This window comes from Solanum verrucosum, unplaced genomic scaffold (genome assembly GCF_900185275.1).
Source record: "Solanum verrucosum unplaced genomic scaffold, falcon-dt-bn FXZP01000103.1, whole genome shotgun sequence".
NCBI classification, from domain to species: Eukaryota; Viridiplantae; Streptophyta; class Magnoliopsida; order Solanales; family Solanaceae; genus Solanum; species Solanum verrucosum.
The window spans coordinates 9,502,035-9,523,968 of record NW_026020048.1 but is presented as its reverse complement, the minus strand read 5'-3'; the positions used below and the strand labels follow the sequence as shown (position 1 = coordinate 9,523,968).

At 32.4% G+C, this 21,934-nt stretch overlaps 4 protein-coding genes across 6 annotated transcripts in view; 1 reads left to right on the top strand and 3 right to left on the bottom strand.

Moving 5' to 3' along the window:
• Positions 1 to 21,934, bottom strand: part of LOC125822871 (lysine-rich arabinogalactan protein 18-like) — a 217,815-nt gene that overhangs the window by 9,249 nt on the left and 186,632 nt on the right. The gene's annotated exons all lie outside the window — the stretch shown is intronic.
• Positions 100 to 3,263, bottom strand: LOC125822872 (protein RER1A-like). Of its 2 annotated transcripts, none has more exons than XM_049502340.1 (3): positions 2,830 to 3,263; positions 490 to 670; positions 100 to 379 (listed from the first exon to the last, which is right to left on the bottom strand). In XM_049502340.1, the coding sequence occupies exons 1-3, from the start codon at positions 3,192 to 3,194 to the stop codon at positions 326 to 328; spliced, it is 600 nt and encodes a 199-aa protein (XP_049358297.1). In that variant the 5' UTR covers positions 3,195 to 3,263; the 3' UTR covers positions 100 to 325. The 2 variants fall into 2 exon arrangements, with proteins under 2 accessions (XP_049358297.1, XP_049358296.1); XM_049502339.1 differs by having other exon boundaries at positions 100 to 415; positions 2,830 to 3,245.
• On the top strand, positions 8,076 to 13,377 carry LOC125822857 (phosphatidylinositol 3,4,5-trisphosphate 3-phosphatase and protein-tyrosine-phosphatase PTEN2A-like). Its single transcript, XM_049502311.1, has 13 exons — positions 8,076 to 8,272; positions 9,086 to 9,512; positions 9,990 to 10,091; positions 10,175 to 10,231; positions 10,799 to 10,864; positions 11,009 to 11,185; positions 11,284 to 11,370; positions 11,456 to 11,520; positions 11,593 to 11,669; positions 11,960 to 12,006; positions 12,147 to 12,277; positions 12,564 to 12,633; positions 12,795 to 13,377. The coding sequence occupies exons 2-13, from the start codon at positions 9,087 to 9,089 to the stop codon at positions 13,296 to 13,298; spliced, it is 1,809 nt and encodes a 602-aa protein (XP_049358268.1). The 5' UTR covers positions 8,076 to 8,272; position 9,086; the 3' UTR covers positions 13,299 to 13,377.
• Positions 16,385 to 18,347, bottom strand: LOC125822849 (F-box protein At1g47056-like). The gene has a single exon (XM_049502305.1). The coding sequence runs from the start codon at positions 18,186 to 18,188 to the stop codon at positions 16,536 to 16,538; it is 1,653 nt and encodes a 550-aa protein (XP_049358262.1). The 5' UTR covers positions 18,189 to 18,347; the 3' UTR covers positions 16,385 to 16,535.

The window sequence follows — 21,934 nt, the reverse complement described above, 5'->3', positions numbered from 1 at the left end:
AGCAGATTACTAATAAGAGCACTGGCAAGCTTCTTTACTTGAGGTAGAAAACTAAGTAAAGGGTACTATATGACATCAGGGTACACTTACAAAGCATAATTTTCTGAAAGCTGAGCAAATGGAAAACAAAGATATCATTACACTATGAAATATGCCCCGAGAGACAAAGATGTAACCATAACGTTGATACTAATTCTCCCGAGAGTTTCTTCCAGTTCCAGTAGCATCCTAGAAATCTATGGCTATTGAAGCAGAAAAGAAAGGACAATTTACAGCAGCTTGGTGTAAATTTCATAGAATAAACAGCTGCCGCAGACGTTTCAGTCTACGGGAGAAGATCTTCACTTTCTGATGAAGCTGCTTTCTTTCCATCATACCGCTTAAAGAGAGAAGGAAATTGGGATGAAACACAATTCTTAGTCACAAAGGATGTCATGTGAACAAAGAAGTAAAGAGAAATTTACTTAGATATGCAAGGTTTAAAATTACCTGCTTCCCAAAAGAGAATGGCAGATATTTATATTTCAACATGTGTCGTATTTGTCTTCTCATTGTAAGTGTGAACAGCACAACCCAGTAGAAAACGAGAATCGGCCAAAAGACAGGCACATCCAATACACTGAAAAATGTTAACACAAATGCAATGCAGAACGCCTTGGTAATTGAGTACCTTCACACAGAAAAACAGAAAAAATCAATGCCCAAAGAAATGGTTGAGAAATTAGACACACTGCTTATATAGGTTCTGGCACATGGAATTAATTTTGACATAGATGACAAAGGGCAGGGCTAACTGAAAAAATATCGTGACTCAAATTAGAACATGCCAGTTGACAGAAAAATAAACACAAAAACAAAACAAGGGACTGCATCTATTGATTTTTTGGGTGGCAAGCAAACACTATAATACCCATTGAAACATAAGAGATACACAGTATTTCTCTAGGAGCATCCTCTTTGGGGGTTTACAACAACAACAAAAGTCAGTCAAGACAGTACAAATCATTCCGCAACTCCAGTCTAAAGAGTGTGCGAAGGGAGAAAATATCCTCTCCATTTTTAGCCAATTTACAAGAATGCTAAATATGCGACATCACTATCAAGAGGCATGCATATTAAGAATGCTAAATATGTGACATCACAATCAAGAGGCATGCACCCGCATACATGTCCGTGTCTATTATAGTATCTAATACTTGAGCAGCAGCACCATTTTGGTCTTATACTTTTATGAAGCCTTGTGACATCCTTGTTTAATTTGAACCTTATCACACTATCACCACTCTACCAGCAGAATGTTTAACTCTCTATGAAAGGAAGTATAAATTACACTTAGAAAGTAAGCTATACATCTGGAGTTTTAATCAATTGCTCCTATGGTTAGCTAGAAATTTCAACAGCTGTCAGAGGAAGCATTTTCTACTACTGACGGTGCCACCAAGAGGACAAACACCCATTGAGTTAAGAACAGAAGGGACATCAGCTTGGATCATGCATGCCAAGTATCCATACTACGTTAACTCCTACATGAACATCATAGTCCAAACACAAGAAATATGTGATGATCAAGTCAATTATAGAAACATGAGTTTAATTAGTCGATTTATTAGTGAACAGGGAAATATATTATCAAGACGAATGAATAAATTGACATTTGCAAATTATCGGGTTTATTCATAAAAATAGATATATTCTTAAAGAGACAAGACCACGGTTCCCAAATTCACATAATCACTGACTATATGAATATCGAAGCAATGCCCGGTCGCTCATTTTTCTGCCTGACCTTTTCCCTTTTACAGTGATGCTTCACTACATATACATTTATTAATTCATCCATGCATAAGGTATAACATTTTTTTTTTTCTCATGTGTGGGGGCAGGGGGTGGGGGCAGTTCTAATTTGCTTAAAATTCTGCACTTAGACACACACACTAATGTGTTGAAGAGAGAGACAGAGATGGGAAGGATCAGCTTCTCTTGGCTCCAGCTTCAGTCGTCTTGATAATGAATCTTAAGACAAGATTTTAACTGCTTTCGTGACCTAAGGCAAAAGCTTTCACACCATATCTCTCACTCTTGGTGTATTTCTCTAGTTATAAAATGTTACCTTATTCAAAAGAATATCTGTCATACTTCATTGCAAACAATTTTTGTGAATCACATTAGTCTTGCTGTCTATATCTAGCTCAAGATACATAATAGCCATTGACAGTTGGAAAGAACCATGTTCGGAACCAAAACTTACTACAGAGCACTGAGCAGGATCACAGGAAATTGGCAATCTCACGTACAACATCAAATCTTTCACTAACAAAAATGCATACACCATAATCAACATCTGCAGTACTAGACTCAACATCAAAGAAACTTCTTTTTTTTAACCCAATGATTAAAATCTGCCGTCTCTAAACAGCACATGTTAACCATCAAAAGTCTCAACCTCAATTTTCTAGCTAAGCCGTTGCAGGTTTAACTTAAAGAAAAGAAATTCAATGGGAACCTTAAACACTTGCTCCTAGATCAAAGATAAAGAAAAAAGGAATTTTGATTCAAACTTAAATATGACGAGGTACAATACTAAAAGATTTGTTGATTGACTGCTATTTTCAGTATAATCTACTTGAGCAGGAGTTCTAAATCATAATTAACCATTTCAATTCTCCCGTCTCTCTGCTACAAATGGTATATATTTTCAAATCAAACAGAAGGTACAACGCGCGGAACTATAATTCAAGGGTTAGTCTCTGATCGGCGATATAGAACTTAGAAATTAAGATGACAGAAGCTGCAAAATATACGAAGCAAAGGAATTGACACAAAACATACCAGAATTTGAATTCAGGAAGGCGACGAACAAAAGGGCGGAATTCGTCGGTTTCTCGGGTCGGCAGAGTCGGGCCATCAGATAAATCCTGTAACTCCGGGTCAACTTGCGGCGACAGGAAGCCGATGAGGAGGTTAAGAAGATAGATTCCCAGGGCATAGGAGATAACGTAGAATCCTTCCACCAGATACACTCGCACGACATACAGGACAGCGATGAAGAAAAACGCAATCCAGCGGTATAATAAATACGGCGTCGTTTTATCCAGAAAGTGCTGGAACGAGAGAGAAGCAGATGAAGTCCACTGGCAAAAAGCACCGGATGGAGTAACATCGCCGGCACCGGCGCCGGCCGTGTTAATATCCATAGAGTTAGAGAGTGTTTCTTTCAAGTACGGCAGGGTTGTTTCAATTTTGAAAATACTCTGTAACCCACAGCTAAGTGAACAAACACAAAAAATAATTATGATCGAGTATAAATTATAAATTAATTTTAAAAACACATAGTACACTATTCGTCTCAATTTATGTGGTAATTTTTTATTTTCAAAATTCAAACGAATCTATTTTAATTTGTAATTTTATTTTATATATCTCTTAAATATTTTTAATTATCAATTATTTAATTCTCAAAATCTAAATTATATCACATAAGCTGAGACAAAGAGTATATATTTTTATTATAAAAAAGCCTAATCAAAATGATAGTAAACTACATAAAAATGACACATACCATATCGCTTGTTGCTTGACTGAATGTGTGAAAAAATTCTACTCTTCTTTTAATGTAATTGGTGCAGAGCTAATAAGGACAGAGAGGTTTATTCAAATTTCTTTAATAAAAAATTAGATTTTTTGTATATAGTTAAAATAAATTGTGCATATATATATATAGTAAATGTTTTAAATTATATTTCGGAGTAAGCGGAGAAAATAAAGTGAGAAAAGAAATTTGGCTGATTGAACCAAACTTACAGTAATTGAAGTTGCAAAGATTTGAACTTGTGTAGAACACAATAATAAAATACAAAAGAATTAGTAGGAGATTGCGTCAGTAGAGTTTGAGTGGTAGGATTATGTTGTTTAGATATATGTTACCTAGAGTTGTTCATGGTTATGGTTAAAAAAATTAAATCGAATCGTAATTTGAATCGAATTAGTTAAAAAATGAATTTGATTTGGTTTGGTTATAAATTTTGAAAATCGATACTATTTGATTTGATTTTGATTTTACTAAAAAATAACCGTAAAAATAACCAAATCGAACCGAGAAACTAGATATATAAATCTTATAGAAAAAATTATATATATATATATATATATTATTCATAAATAAAATATAAATGTTTTGTTAAATTTTAATCAACTTCAGTCTTTAATTTTACCATTTTTTCAAGCTCAAAACTTAAATTTTAGCTCAATTGTTACAACCTTAAGTCCAAATTCATCAAAATCCATTACCTTAGTCTTTACCTACTCTACCTCACATAAGATAGTCACATTTTTTCTTAATTGAATTGCTTTGTTCATGTAATAATAACACAAGCATTGCTTAATTGAACCCACGGTAACTAGCTTTCCTGTGGATTGTTGTGTCTGTGTCTATCGAGATATGTATGTACTCAAAAAATTTATTACTTTCAAATCGAACCAAACCGACAATAACCAAATCAGTGTTTTTTTTTTCTTTTCATTTGATTTGGTTTGGTTTTAGAAATTTTAGAACCGACTAGATTGATTTAGTTTTGGTTTTAACTAATAACCATCCAAATCAAACCTCAAACACTCCTACCTATTGGTACAAAACTTAGAGCTTATTTCACATTTGTTATTCGGAGGTTAAAAGTATTTATTTTGAAAAAAGATATATTTTTGAAAACTACAGTGTTTGAAAAATTAATAAAAATTAGTTTTCAATGGAAGCAAAAATAATTTTTCTTCTGTTGGGGTAGGAACTAAAAATTTCTGATTCTTAAAATAAATCAAAAGCATAAATGGAAAATTATTTTTTTCAAAACTAAATTATCCCTTTCATATATACATAGCTATCGATATATCTCTTATTAATTAATTAGAATATCTCATAAATTTGATTAAGCTTCATTTAATTTTTTTATATAATTTTTTAAAATTTTATTTTACGTTTATATATTATTATTTTATATTTTATATATTATTTCGCAAAATTAGAAAGAAAAAAAAGATAACAACAATATTTTTGCAATATTAGATAAAAGAAAAAAATTATCAATTCACCATTCCAGACCTCCCAAAAAAGGTATATTATTGATTGAAAATTTGAATACGTACATTTTAATTTATTTTTTATAATAATATTTAAAATAATCTCTCTTTGTAAAATAATCATAATATTAAAAGTGCATTGATATTTGTCATTTTCCGTAGTTTGATTCTCAAATGCACTTTTGAGAAAGTTTACACAGTTTGATTATCAAAATTATTTATCAAATGAATTAGTCAAACACAGACTATTTTTAAATGCTTTAATAAGCATTGAAGCATGAGTTGTGATAATTTTTTAATTTTTTTTGAAATTACGTGTCAATTGGTATAAAATGTTATCCTTAAAAATTTTACTTATTTTTTCTTTCAATAGCTAATAAAAGTGTTTCCACATTATAAAATTATAATGAAGACTAACTTATCCACAGAATTTTGCAATACATATTTTAACAATCTTAACATAAAGAAATTATATTCAATTTTGTAGATCCAATAATCAAAAAAGATAACGATCGAATAATAGGATATCATTTTGTTCAGATAATATTGAAACAAATGAAAAACAAATGTAGTTAAAATATCTTTAGTAGATAAAAAAGTATTGTTGATTATACTGTCAACATTTTTTATATATGAATTGAGTATGCTTTTCTTTTGTGAACTCAACTAAGTGTCGTTAACGATAATGTTAGTATCTTGATATATGTGGATATACTTTTTTTTTTGTGACTCGGAAGAAATAATGCTAAATTTTATGATTATATCATTAGAGACGGTTGAAAAGTCAAACAAATGCACAATCACATTTACTAATTATTTTTTCTCAAAACACTTCAAAGCCAAAATTTAGAAAAAAAATCTCAAATTTATTTAATAATTTTTATATATTTTATTTGATATTTATTTTTATAGCTTCTTAAAATACATGGTTGTTAATTTTATTTTGATAATAATTTATTGTTTCAATTGACTATATTAGAATTCATGTAATCTTTTGCAATGAGCATATATAAATTATTCTAGGTTATACAATATTACAACTGTTTAGATCTTAGGGATTTTTTAATTTATTTTTAATAAGTCAATTGTTACATAAACTATTTAAATTATTCTAGAACTATTGGAAATTTTTTAAAATAGATTTAAGAATGCACTTGATTGAGTATGCCAATTAGAATGTCATTTTTACGTATATAACATCCTATATTCAATTACAAAAATTGGTATAAATCATCAATAGGAGATCGACTGTTACACTTTAAAAGGTGTTCAAAATTAATATAAATATTTATATAAATTTAATCATTTGATAATCTAATTAGTTTGAGCTACAAATATTTAAAAAATCACTCATAAAATTAAAGAAAATATTATAAAGTCAACATTAAAAACACAAGTGTTTCAAATCAAAGTTAATTGAATAAACTAAGAAGTAGAAAGTATCTACAAATTTAATTGTCTACAACGATCAATCATAATTAAATTGATCGTATCTTTAAAAGGTAGTAAGACTTTGAAAAAATGTGCATAATGATTAGTAAATATATATATCCATTACTAATATATATGAGCGTGGATAACCACACAGGTGATGGTCAACATGTCTGCATCACCTGTGTGGTTCCACACATACATACACACACACATACATATATATTTTCTTCTGTTTTAATTTGTTTGTCTTATATATATATATATATATATTTATAAATTGCGTAAAAAATACTATAGATCATGATAATTGACAATTTAAAATATTTTTTAAAAAAACATATAAAAAATTCAATTGATTCATAAAATTAATCTATCCGTGTCACATAAAACGGGACAAAAGAAGTAACATGTATTATTTAATTTGAAAACTACGTAAAAAGTATTGTATATCTCAATAATTAACAACATTTGATTGACACTCGAAATTCTATATGTGCTACATATCGGGAAAAGAGAAATAACATATATTATTTAAAAATTACGTAAAAAGTACTATAAATTATAATAATTGACAACATAAAATATTTAAAAATCATATTAAAATTTAATCGACTCTCTAAATTTTATCAATGTCACATAAAATGAACCCAAATAATAATAAATATTGGGTCCATACTAACACGAACACTTATGTGTAACATATATATATATATATATAATATATATATATATAATGAATAATTTTGAGGCCTGAAATCATGTTTTAGTTGCTTTAGGATTGAGCCCCCTGGATCAAGCCATACCAATTAAATGTGATTAGTAGCACTTCATTCACTTACTAGTAACTGCTTGATTTGACACACTCATTAAGAAAATAATTGATAATATAAGTATTTTATCAAATTATTTCATGTTAAACAATGTCTTGAAAAATAAGTATTTAATGCTGAGGATAAAACATAAAAAAAAATTATTGTCTTTTCTTGATATGTCAGAAATGACAAGTAAAAATAAAATTTTACTTCATTTTAAGAATAAGCGACAAGTAAAAGTCAACCGCACTAGTAATAAATTAAATTTTAAAAGTATACAACAATATATTTTTTTCATTAAAATGATAAACTATATAAATGACACATCAATACGGTTTGTTAATTTAGTATACACTTGCTATTTCTTTTTCTTTGAAAGTATATGATATTGGTATAAAACAGTGTTCATAAATTTTATATAGGCATTTTTACTTGAAGTCTTGAATGATGTTTTTTCTTTCAATACGTTATATAAGTGTTTTTCACTCACACGAGAAATGTTTTATTTTGTAATAACATAATTTTTTAATAAAAGAAAGATAGAGAAGTTATAATTTTAATTGCACGTAGATTAATGTCATTTGTGATAAATTTATAATGAAAATTGAATGTATAAAAAAAAATCAGATATAATTTAAAGGCAAAAAGTAAAAGGACGAGGAAATTGGAGGATAAGTCATTTATTAACCAGAAGAAGATCTAACAAAAAAGAAACTCTGAAACTCATTTATCAAAAATATATAGTATTTTAATTGAGCTTCGACTACAGCTACGATCGCGATCTGGATAAATTTGTCCAAACTAACAGCACAAGTCGCCGGAAGCCACCAGTCACCACCGTTGCACCGCCTTGAATGTAGAAACCGTTGGCTGAGTTCTGGCATTCATTTGAAATTCGAAAACGGAATTAGAGCTTGCACCAACTTCTGTTCAATTTCCAGTCACATTGACCGACCGTGAGTGATCCGAATTTTCCGGTTCAATTATATTTCCTTATATTTATACTTGACAATACACATCGTGATTCTTCTGAATTCACAATGCACAATTCTCACCTTGCACTGGATTTCATTTTCATTTCGTAAAGCTCGGATCCATGTTTATTTTTCACTAGCGAGGTGCCAATCGTAATTCACTGGCAGTTCAACTGTTAGCCTCCAATCTCCATATTGACCTTTTAGGCCTTTTTAGTTTGCTTATAGGGCTGTCGCAATTGCAGGATTGAGGCGTTATTATCATAGTCACTGTTATTAACCTTTTTAGCTCATGTATGTGTAAAGGAATCATGGTTAGCATTGCTTTTTAGTTTTTCGAAAGCAATGCAGTGGAGGCTAAGATGTTGCAATGTTTTCTGCTACTTTTGGTTTTCCTGATCTCGACTTCTGATGGACTCTTTAGGCTAAAAATTAGCCTCGAACAGGTTTTGGTATCATTGAACAGAGTGAATGGACAGCTAAAGTTATTGGATGAAAAGAAGTTGACTAATGATTCTTTGTTCTGAATTTGCTTAAATCAATATGTATATCCAAATAATGAGAGGAACAAATATTTAATATTGAATTTTAAAACTTAGCCTGCTGTTATATGTTTACAGTTTGTTATTTACCTCGGCATGAATAGACTTTTTAGGTTAAGCTTAGCATTGATTGATGACTAGAGATCATTGTTCCATTTCATCTGTGCCATATGACACCTATTTACCCATTTGATTCTTTGTTGATGTTCTTCTCAAGGCTGATTATCTTTTCTTTTTTTCTGTTTGGTTCCAGAATGGAATCTGAATCCACTAGTTCATCTCCACAACTCTCCGCTAAACCTTCTGAAGCTGAAGCTCCGAAGCCAATTGCTTCCCAGAATAATAATTCTGCTCAGAACACATCTAAGACACCTGCATCAACCATATCATCTTGGGCAAAAACCTTAAACTTTCCGCAGCCTGTAGCACCTGGGCAGCAGGGGTCAACAGTTGGAGATGCTGGGACATCTTCCTTCTCACGTTTTGCTAGTGGACTTGGTTTGTCATTCACTTCAAAAGCTTCTGCGGCAAATGACCGCGCTGGAGGCAACTCACCAACCACACAATCAGGTGTATTTGAATCAATCACTAAAGGGATAATTGACACGTCTTTGAATGCTGTGAAGGCTGTGCAAGTTAAGGCACGACATGCCGTATCTCAAAACAAGCGAAGATACCAGGTAGATGAGAATGTCACTGCTTTTCTTATGTCTTAAGTTTTTCTTATTCATATGAGATATGAAGTCAATACCATTTAGTTTGCAACTCTATACATTATCCTTGAGAGTTTTACTTACTCGTATAAGATACGAAATCAGTAGCATTTAGTTAGCAACTCTAGACATCACTCCAAATCTCTCCATGATCATATTGATAAATGCCCAAGAAATCCTTTTTCTTTGTTCATTCCTTGAAACTTTAGAGTGACGTTTAAATTATTTTTACCCACCAAAAGTAGCAAACAAGCTGTGTGGAAACAATTTGTGCTTGCTTCTTGTGTGCAGTGCAATGTTTCCTAATGCTGCAGAATCTTAATTAGTAACATATATATCCAGAGAGATGCCCTCTCATCTTCTTTTGTTTGGAGCAGGTGTCTTTTGAATTTAATACTTTTCAATGTTAGCTGATTATTGTTGTAAACTGGTTAAATAAAACAGGAGGGTGGATTTGATTTGGATATGACTTACATAACCGAGAACATCATAGCTATGGGTTTCCCTGCAGGCGACATGAGCTCTGGTTTCTTTGGATATGTGGAGGTAAAGATCGTCCATATTTACTTTTTGGATATTTTCCACTTATTCCAGACCTGCATCTCTAACATATTAGATGGATGATACAGGGATTCTATCGGAATCACATGGAGGAAGTGATCAAATTTTTCGAGACTCATCATCAGGTACTTCTGTAAACTCAATCGCATTTGTCCCTAGTAACTCTATTGAAGTGCATCTTATACTTTTTACTAGAATAGTGCTTCTTGAAATACCATAGCTATAGTTTTCAGGGTAGTGAATGTTCCAATGTTGCTGTAAAAATGGCTTCTCATCATGATATTCTTTTGGATCTTTAGTTATCAACTTCTGTTAGAACAATTTCTGGTAGTTTTTGAGGGATGTTAAGATTCAGAATTTTTCGTTCTTAAGTTGTATTTGCTTTTTGTATAGTAGTATAAAGGAAGCTTTCTAATACGAGAACTGCAGTGGCTTTTGAGTGTTGCTATCAATGTGTCCCAAAGACTAAAACAGCTCTGTGTTTTCTCTTGTGGCTGAAAAGTAATATGTAGGTATTCTTTTTTTAGAGGAAAGTGTGAGATGGAAAGAGAAATTCTCTTTTATTCATTCTATAGGTTTAAGCAAGACATGGGGGGGCCCAGGGAAGGGGGGGGGGTGGGGGCTTTCTGATTCAATTGTATTGTTTTCATTGATTTATCTCTTACTGCAACTCCTTATCTCTTGGAATGCAGGGAAAATACAAAGTTTACAATCTTTGTTCAGAGAGATTGTATGATGCATCATTATTTGGAGGAAAGGTGAAAATTTCTTCCTGTAAATTTTATTTTGATTCCGTCGAATTTTGAGGTTGGTGGATAACTAGATACGTGTTTGCTATTTTATCAAAGAAACTGTGGTATTCTTACATCTTCAATTAAATGATTTTTGTTGAATATGAACAGGTTGCATCTTTCCCATTTGATGACCACAACTGCCCGCCAATTCATCTTATTAAACTGTTCTGCCTAAGTGCATGTTCATGGTTGAAGGAGGACATTCTAAATGTGGTAGTTGTACACTGTAAAGCTGGAATGGCAAGGACAGGACTTATGATTTGTAGCCTCCTTTTGTTCTTGAAGGTGAGACCTATTTCATGGAAATTACTAGCTTGTGGTCTGAAACTTTTGCCTAGTTTCTCTCATTCACACTTTTTGTTTTACCCTTTTTCGCAATTCAGTTTTTCCCAACAGCTGAGGAATGCATCAACTATTATAACCAAAAAAGATGCATAGATGGGAAGGCTCTTATTCTTCCAAGTCAGATTGTTAGTCAACACCTCCAATGAAACATATTGCTATACAGTGATTTATTTCATTTGATCTAGCTAATGACTTTTTTGCTTTTCCTAGAGGTATGTAAAATATTTCGAGCGCATCTTGACTCAATTTGGTGGTGAAGCTCTGCCAGGACGTAGGTACATTTCTTGTTTACTATAATTAATTCTTGATCTGATCTTCAAGAGGTAATTAAGTAGTTCATGTTGCAGGTGCATGCTGAGAGGATTTCGATTCCACAAGTGTTCATCCTGGATAAGGCCTTCAATTACTATATCTAGCCACAGTGGTAGGTTTTGTGCACACAATATTGGCAAAATAATATCCATCTATTATCCTATTATAGATAATGGATTGATTAGACATATCTTTTCTTACGCAACACTAGGTAATATTCCTGGGACACAGATATGATAAAACTAGTTATCACATAGTTATAGTACAGTGTAATTTGATATCTCACACGAGCCCGTACCGTAGAAAATGAGCACTCATTTGAATATTTTTAGTGATGTCTCTACTAAGTAGGATGCAAAGATAACTCAATCCAGCACAATATTTACGTTGTACTTTCTGCAGGCATCCTATTCTCAACAAAAAAGCATCCAAAGACTAAGGACCTTATGGTAAATTAGTTCAGTCTCTTTGTATCGAGCTTGCTTAATCGTTTCCTGTGCTTACATTTGTTTTAAAAGCCATATTTAGTTTCAAAGTTTTGTCCCTTCGTGATATATCATATTTAATTGTTGTACCATTGTTATTGCAGCCTGAAGATTTTTGGATACGAACACAAAGAAAAGGAATTATGGTTTTTGCTCTACCAGGTGAACCTGGTCTAACTGAGTTGGCAGGCGACTTCAAGATCTATTTTCATGATCACCAAGGAGATTTCTATTGGTTTGCAATTGATCCTTGTTCTTTTCAGTATTTCATATATGTGTACATGCCATTGAATGATCTATTTTTATCGTAATTTAAAAGTAGGGAGACGTACAAAAGAAAATAAGAGGGGGTTGGGAGGGGTGGGGGTGGGGATTGAGAAACTTCTCAGACTAATCAATAATGAAGCATTTTGTTCTAGCGCTACCCATAGCAACTCCTTGTGAGAAGAGGACCGCATGAGAAAATGTTAGATGAATAGTTTTTTGGGCACATAAGAATTTCATCCCTTTTTCCATTACAGCTGGTTAAACACGTCAATGATGGAAAACAGACTGATTTTAGATGTCTCAGAATTGGATGGCTTTGACAAGGTAATTGATATGCTTCTCATTTGTAATACTTTGTTATTATTAAGGGTTTTGGCTTTATCCTTTCTGAATATCTATTTTGTTCCCATGGATATAGCATTTTATGTTCAGCTAGTTTCTAATTGAATTTGTCTCTTCTTTCACAATCTATAAACATCTTTCAGAGGAAACTACCATCTCCAGGATTCAAAGTTGAGATTGTGATGGTGGATTATGATGGAAGTGTTCCAGTAAAGCCCAAGGCTGATGGTGCTTCCAAAGGAAAGGACCTGAGACAAGGAAACGTTTCTTCATCGAGTGAAGGAACCAAAGCTAATTTGAACAAGAACAAGGTGTCCGGGGGCCAAAATCGTGGTGATGATGTATTTTCAGATAGTGAAGGGGAGGAAGGTACACCTTCGAGTACAAGAAGTCAGACAAGAGCTTCACAAACTGCTGCTGCAGGTGTTGATTCTAGCTCCCAGAAGGAGCAGATTACCAATCTAACTCATAATACTGAACAACTTTCTCTTAGAAACAGCGATCCTAAAAATGGCGCAAGCGAGAACAAGAGCGAAACAGTTGAGAGAGCTGCTATTCCCAATCTCGGCTCAAGTGATATTAAAGCCATTGCAGCAGATGCATCTGTGTTTAGTTTTGGAGACGATGAAGATTATGAAAGTGAATAAGCCATAATTTGTATTTGATCTTTGTTTCTTTTCTCATAAGAATAGTAGTAGTAGTTATTTTGTACGAATTGGAGAATTCTTGAGGTTTTCTTTACAGATGTTGGAAAGGGAAGCCCCCATAATATAAGCACTCTTTCAGTCAAGTAATGCCTTTAGAGCCTATAGTATAGCTGAGTAGCTAAGAGCTTCTGGGAATTGAAAAACGCAGGAATCGACTTGTTTTGCGTTAATGGGGCTTTGAGGGACGTCTTCTCTTTCCCTTATCAAGCAAGTCACACCTAATCGCCCTTGAAACTATCTTATATTGCTTTAAGATGTTCAGAATAATCATCAGGGGATATCTTATGAATACACAAAATTCTGAACTAATCAAACATCTTGTATGACTTCAAGTTCTTAAAATGTTTAATTTGTCTATTGCTGATTCTGGAACTTTGAAATGCAGAACTTCTCTCCGATCCTTGGCTCAAGCAAATCAAAATATTATTAATAAAAAGAAAAGCATGACAACTAATAGCAAAGCAATGCAAAAAGTAATCAAGGAGCAGTCACCTAAACACTGTAAACCACAGATGATATCAGATAAAAAAAAAATCAAAGACTACATGAATATGCTAATACTACGAGAAGTTGCAAATAAGTTAAAAGGTGCAAATTAATTACAAGGAAGTTTCTATTTGCTCTTATATTCAAAAACAAAGGAAGTTTCTATTTGCACTTATATTCAAAAACAAGGAAGTTTCTCTTTGGACTAATGGTACAATATTAGAAGTTTCCTTGAACACTGTTAAATATAGAGACAAGAGAGCCATAAAAGAAAAAGAGGTAGACAATACTTGGTCAGTACAGACGCATTATTTAGACTCTTTCTTTATCGAGCTAATGATTCAAACTTGATTATCCATTTAATAACTCAGTCAATCCCATAAATGACAGAATGTTTGTTGGCAGTCAACACACTTAAATTTACTAATTTATCTTTGTAGTAATTAAATATCTTCAGTTTGCAGATTGTTTAAACTACTTTGACTACATATCCTTCTGTTGAAAAACAGCCTTTGCATTACCTAGTTTTTTAAAATCAAAACTTAGGCAAATAATTAAACCTAATTTGAAATTTGATCCCTTCCCAGATTCCTAGTCTCCTAGTTAGAATGTGAAATTAACCGTAAGAATCATACATGGAATTTTCACGAGTTTTTATATACGTAAATCTAAGCTTATTTTGACTTTTAATTTGCGTTTTCACCTGATAATTTATGTACCTACTTTTTATTCATGTTAAATATGAAGAGATCAATTATTTTACTCATTTTTATTTAACCTATTATAAACAATCAACAAGCCAACACGCAAAGAATTAAGAAAAACAAAATTGGTTTAAAAAGTTGGACACGCTTCTTCCGTGGAGCAAATGTATAAGATGATAAACATCATCAAACACCGAATAGGGAAAGATGGCATAAATATAGTTAACCAACACATCCTTAGAGAGTCAGAGTTCATAATTGGACAATTCTACTGACGTACCTCATAAATCTTTATCCTCAAACCCCAATGAAGCCATATCTTTATCAATTTTTCACCGCCTTATGATTCTCAATTCACATCACTAAGCTTATGATTCTCAATTGACCACTAAGTTTATGATTCTCAATCCACTTTATTGATTGAACACTCAAGATTCTCAATCTATTTCAATAACTACTAAACTACGTGCTTAGTACATTAAGCACTTAATTTTATACCAAGACCAGCAATAAGTTACTCGCTTCGTCCATCTTTACATTATTCATGTTTAACTTAACATACCTCTTTAAAAATATATAATTTGTTTAACCTACTTTCCTTTTTAATTCATTTTTACAAAATGATTATTTCCTTTCTTAATTTAAAATTTCACGTGACATGTTTTTTTTTTATGATGTAAGAATAATTCATTAGAAGGTATCAAGAAGATGCAAGGCAAAAAATTACAGCAAAAGATGGGTTTTGCTCCTGTACAAGAATTTACTAAATAACTAAAAAACAGACATAGTCCTCCAAAAAAAGATCAACAGTGATTACAGGGGCCTGGCTGAACCAGCCATATAAAAAGACTAAGGAGTTGGATTTAAGAATGTTGTTAGGAATTGAAATCTCATCAAAACATCTACGATTCCTTTCATTCCAAAAGATAGTAACAGGCACCATACACCTTTTTGATGGGTTTCCCAACTCTCCACAAACACCAGCTCTCATAGGCTTCTTTAATGGTATTTGGCATGACCCAGACAATTCCAAAGACTGATAAGAACATACTTCATATGCCAGTGCAAAAATAGATTCCTAGCACTCTCCAACATCATCTGATGGCACATATAACATTCATTTATATTCTGAATTTTTCTACAATCTTATTTCATACAAAATTTCACGTGATATGTTTAAGACCACAAGATTAAAGAATATATCCATGCATACTGCTCCATCTATCATCACTTGACTAGTATATTAAAAATAGTTGTCGAACTTTATTTGTCTAGTTTAGAAAAGGAAATCAAGAAATAATTTACTATTTTGTGTTTATTTTACCATTGCTATTACTTAGTACTATTCATTTGCCGATGTTGTGATGACTTATAATTAATAGGGGTGATATACTAAAATTATCATTTTATTTATTACTTCTTCCATTTCAATTTGTTTGACCTATTTTTATTTGCTTAAACTCTATGCAAGTCAAAATAGATCAAACAAATTGAAACGGAGGGAGTAATAAATGAAAGTGATGCTACTATATCACCTCTATTAATTATATAAGTCATTCAAACATGCAAAAATGTATAGTATTTATAAGCACGGATAAAATAAACACAAAATGGTAAATTATTTCTAGGTTTTCTGAGCCGAACAAATAAAGTTGAACAAGTACTTTTAGAATAGTAGACAAGTAACTATGGACGGAGCAGAATGCATGTTTGAGGGAGAATTTGCTTTGCAAGATACACTTTTATCATCCAAGAACCAACATGAACAAGGTTATTGCTATAACAAATCTTGTACAGACAAAAGATAAGACAAAATCTAACAAAAGCTCATCAAAATTGGGAAGTGAGATGTATATCTGCACAATGTATTCAAGACCACAAATTCAAAACTAAAAAAGATGAATGAGAAAAGTTGAAACCGGACCAAGTACAGCTAAACAAATTTAACAGTATGTTTTCTCAATTTTAACATTAGTCTTCATAATATTCATAAGCTCTCACCATTACCATTTGACCACCTACGGAGAGTGCTAGCAACGAGGCCCCTTCCTCCGAAAAAGCCAAACCATGGCTTCGATGCTGATGATCGTCCTACATTGCTCGTCGATGGAATATCACTAGCACCAATTATGGGTAGTGTAGCTGCAGTATGTTGAAACTCTGCTGCTTCTTCTATTGCTCCACCATCACTTGCACTACTATCCACAGGTTCAATATCAATTTCCCCACCATCAAGATTCACTGCTAGCGATTGCCTCCTAGCTCGTAACCTATCTGCAACATCACCCGTCACATGCTTGCACTTCTTCACCTTGATTTTCACCAAATTAGGGCAACCCCAAGCGAAAGATTCAATCCCTTGATCCGTTACTTCACATCCCTTGATACACAGCTTCTTCAAGGCCATACATTTTGTGGCAATACAAGATACTTCAGGATCTCCAATAGTGTCACTACCACAAAGAGCCAATCTTTCTAACTTTTTACAATTAGAAGCTATTGCCAATAGACTAGTCGACGTAGGATTCAGACCAATAAGCACCAATTCTTTGAGATTTGAGCTATTCTCAGCAATTGCTACTAAACCCTCATCCCCTATCCTATTTGTCCTCCATCCATCAATGTGAAGCTTCCTCAATAACTTGCACTTATTAGCCACTGCTACAACTCCAGCATCAGTGCATTCTGGTGTCTTCACCAAATGCAGAATCTCCAACTTTGGACAATTAGATATTGCTGTAAGTCCAGTATCACCAACTTGAAGCCTCTCCAAATGAATCTCAGAAACATGATTTTCCCTACTTCCAATTGTCTCAAAAAGCCTATCCCAATCACCTAAACACCTCAACAACTTCAAAGTCTTTAAATTCTTAGACCCAGTAATCAAAGGTGCAAAACATTGTCCATTATATAACTCTTTCAAACATATAGATTTAAGCGATGAAGCAGCAGCTCCTGGCCCAATTGGGTCAGCTGCAAACCCATCATTGATACCCCGAAGACGTTTCACAGATAATTCTTCAAGGGAAGAACAGTTATCAAGCAAAGCATTCATACCTTTGGCTCCAAACATGCAAGACCCACAAGAGAATTTCTTCAAACTCTTACAATTCCGAGCAAAAGCAGACATACCCACTTCAGTAACATCACGGCAACCGCGAAGCTTTAGGCGAATAAGTTTAGAACAACGAAGGGAGATAAGGGTCAAAGCTTCATCATTTATACTTACCGATTTCCGGTCACATCGGAGAGCAAGTTTCGTCACAGAATCGAAACGAGTGAAGATGGTGGGAACATGCGGAAGAATCTCAACTTTCGCGTTGAGGGCAAGACGGTGACGGCTTTGACCCTCCACCAAAAGCCATCTCCGGGAGACAAGGGAACACTTTTTCCGGTCACCGGAACTCAAACACTGGAAAATCAAAGCCAAACAATCATCAGGAAGATCATCCGTATAATCTCGGTTCCCCAAAACAAACGGAATCGGTGACTCATCTTCATCTGAATTCATAAGGGAGAAAAAATCGGACTGGGAATGGTCGGAGGCAGAACGGTGGTGATTGGGGAGTGGGGTAGGATGAAGGCTGCGGTGGCGATGTTTTGGCCCACCGCCGCAGTGGGTGGATGAATATTGGCCCATTTTGTTTTAGGGTTATAGAGATCTAGAGTTGGAAATGGGAAAAAATGGAGATTATGGAAAGAAGAGAAAAATGAGAAGAATTTATTAATAGAAGGAGGAGAGTTAGAGATTTGACCGGTTAAAAGGTAGAATATCAAAGGAAGGAAGAAGAGGAAATGTGCGCGTCCTCGTCAATATCGTCCATGGCCGACTAATATTGGAATATTTGAGTTGGAAGAAGCAACTATATGGACCAAAATGGCCTTGGCCATGGCCTTCTCTACTATCTATCTCCGTCCACTTTTAATTGTGATAATTTACTTTTTATCTCATATTCATATGTAAAAAATTGCAATTTATAATTTTTTTCATATAGTTTTTAAATATCTAAATTTTTTGTTCAAAATATCAAATTTAAAAATTAATCAAATTGACTTTCGAAAGACGCAATATGACAACTAAAAGTATATAGAGGGAGTACATACTTCTAATTTCTTTATTTGGACTTCTCTTTTAAATTGCAATTAACCACTTTGTATTAGTGTATCAATGGATCAAATAACTATATATTATGGAAAAACTTCACTCTAAGAGATTTCATTTAGCAAGGAACAAAAAAGAGAAATTCTAGCCAATTTATGAGTTATTTTGTTCGAACATTTAGAAATATATATAAAATCGACGTGATTAAAAAAGCATGTTCGAGAGTGTCCAAATACCTTTACACGTCACTTCTATAACTTATAACATAACCACTCATTTTTTATCTTATTGAATATATTTTTAGTGTCACTTCATTATTATAACACATTCAAGAGATTTTCTAATAGCAATCGCTTTAGCAATCATGACTTTCTTGACATATTGGGTTATAAATCCAAGGGCAAGAAACAATTTTCTAAGATTCCAAAGTCGCAAAATCAATATTTGTCCTCTGATCATTAGCTTGCAATCCCAACAAAATTCCATCTGGCATATTTGTTAGTTTAAGCACGAGATTTCTAATTAAGGAACTAGAAGTTTGTCCTTTGATAACGAATCTTTAGTTTGATATGTAATGATTCATTTTATATGCTAGGTTTTGTAAGAAAGGAAAATGTTTTAATTCTCCCTTCATCTAGAGGCAGAGACAACATATATGTATCGAATCTATTTGTATGTATACTTTTAATGAGAAACATAAATTTATATGTAAAAGTTTACTAAAATTGTAACAAACAATAGATATAAGCTCAGAATTTTAAAATACTATCAGTTTAATACTACAAATTTTAAATAATGAATCAACCTTTGCCTTCTTCTTAATGCAAGTATCTTAGTTTAACTACACATAAAATTTTAAAAAATAAAGGAAGACTTTGAATTTTGTGCTCCTAAATTAAAGATGTGTGTAATCTTTTAAATTTTTTGATCATAAACTTGTCATGAAGAATGTTAAGAGTTAGAGAAGTTACAAATATAGAAAAAATAAATTGAAATGACCTAATATTATAGATCAAATATAAAAATAATTAAAAAAGATATTTTCTCCGCACGAGACATACCCTAGCTCTATCCTACTTCAAGGGTTAATACCTCAGATGGTCACTCAACTATCCAGTCTTTCCTCAGAAAGTCACTCACATGGTGACTTTTTAGTGAAAATTAAAAGTTGAGTGACTTTCTGAGGCAAAAATAGATAATTGAGTGACCATCTGAGGTATTAACCCCTATTTCAAGTATCAAAACAGAAAAGGTCTTGTACAAATTTAATTAACTTGTGCACTATATAGTTAAAATATAGTTTATTAATGAAGAAAACATCACATTAAAGCTAAAATACAGAACTATTAAATAAATGGGATTTTTTTTTTGCGTGTGATGACTATGAAGCCCAAATAGCTTGTACATATTTCAACTAATCCACCTAACTTGCTATAATCTACAATCAGTCAATCAAGGGTATTAGGTAGACCTTTTCATCAATGCATGAGCAAATAACAAGTCGTTGATTTGGTTTAAATTCAGCAGAAAATTTTAAATAAGGTAACACAGTATTTATTTGGGTGAATTAGAAAAATATAATTGTCGCATAGCTAATGTTTAATGGGCAATATTAATAAATAGTACTCTTATCAAATTATATGAAAATTTGGGTATTAGGTATGACAATGTGAAATTAGAATGTGTATATTCCTATTAATAATGCAGAGACTAAATTATCAAACGGCAAAGTATCTTCTTATAGTAGTAAGTAATTTATTTTAAAAAAAAATACTTTACTATTGATCATACTACTACATACTTTTTGTGTGTGTACACTTAACATAAAATTAGGGGGGGAGCCAAATTGAACATACTAGAAATAAATAAATGGCGAGGCCACTAAAAGTTTAAAATTTGTCATATTCCCATTAGAGTTGCAGCACTCATCATAGTGCTAAATTATACCTAATACTTCTATCTAATTTTCCTTAGTGGAACATCTTAAAACTCATTTTCCACCTACCTATAGTTTGTTTTTGGAGAGGCATTTGCAATTCAGTTAGTGGTTAATGAAAAATATCATATAAGTGATGTATATATCTTCATTAGTATTAAATTTAAATAGACAAAATTATTTAATAAGTATACTAATAAAAGGTAATAAATACTCGTAAAATTTATTAAGATATGTATAATCTATTTTGAATTCAATAATAATTAACTTACTTTTGGGGAGAGAATATTATCCGCTAAGTAGGGGTGGAGACATAGGCGGACCAATCCCTATACGTGGGGGTGCACATGCACCCATTAACTTAAAAAATAAATCATGTGTATATATGTATATCTATCTTGACAAACGGATAGAAATTAGAATTTAGTAATTAATAGTGCACCCATTAAAAACATAGGAATATCATTTTATTGTTGATATAACATCCGCGAAATCTGAGTTTAAAAAATTCTGACTCCATCATTTCAGACACATTCTTCCATTTCATGTACATATAGAATGAGAGTGGAGGACGAAGGGGGCGGAGGATTCCTCAATTGCGGCCGGTTATTTGGGTGACTAATGACTATAATACAATTTTTGGTATTTGACTCGTTACACATCTATGCCTTCAACGTGTCTTTCTTGGGCGGACTTAACACGAGTTCGAAGTATAAAGGGAAAAAGAATTGGTCAAAAATTTCAAAATGACAATAAAAATAAATTTGTAATTAGAAGGGCAATATTTAAACTGTAAAATAAACGGCGTGTAAATTTGTTAAAGAAGATGGCGCAAGGTTCGTGCGCCTTATAAGGCTAAAGGTGACCTGCGCCTCTCTCCTTTTTTAAATTTTTTTTTTTGCATTCACTCCTATTTATAGCACACCAACATATTGACAATTGTTTAATTTAAGTATATAAAAGGACAATTTATAAAAGCCACAAGAAACTAATCCAAGATTTAATTAATCAATTAAGCCTCAATATCATTAATTAATTAACACAATTGTATAGAAACATTTGTAATCATTTTAATCTTCACAATTCTAACTCTCAAATTAATATTGGAGAACTCAATTATTGATTTAAATCTAATTTTCCTTATACAAGCAATCACAAATATGAATTTTCATATTCATGCTTTAGAAATCATGAAATCGTTTTTTTATGATTTAAACGGTAGGGTAAACTTCTTGTAAATAAAAAAAATCGATTTCATGATTTAAACGGAAGGGTAAACGTCGTGTAAACTAAAAAAAAAAATCATAATTTAAACGGTAGGGTAAACGCCGTGTAAACCAAAAAAAAT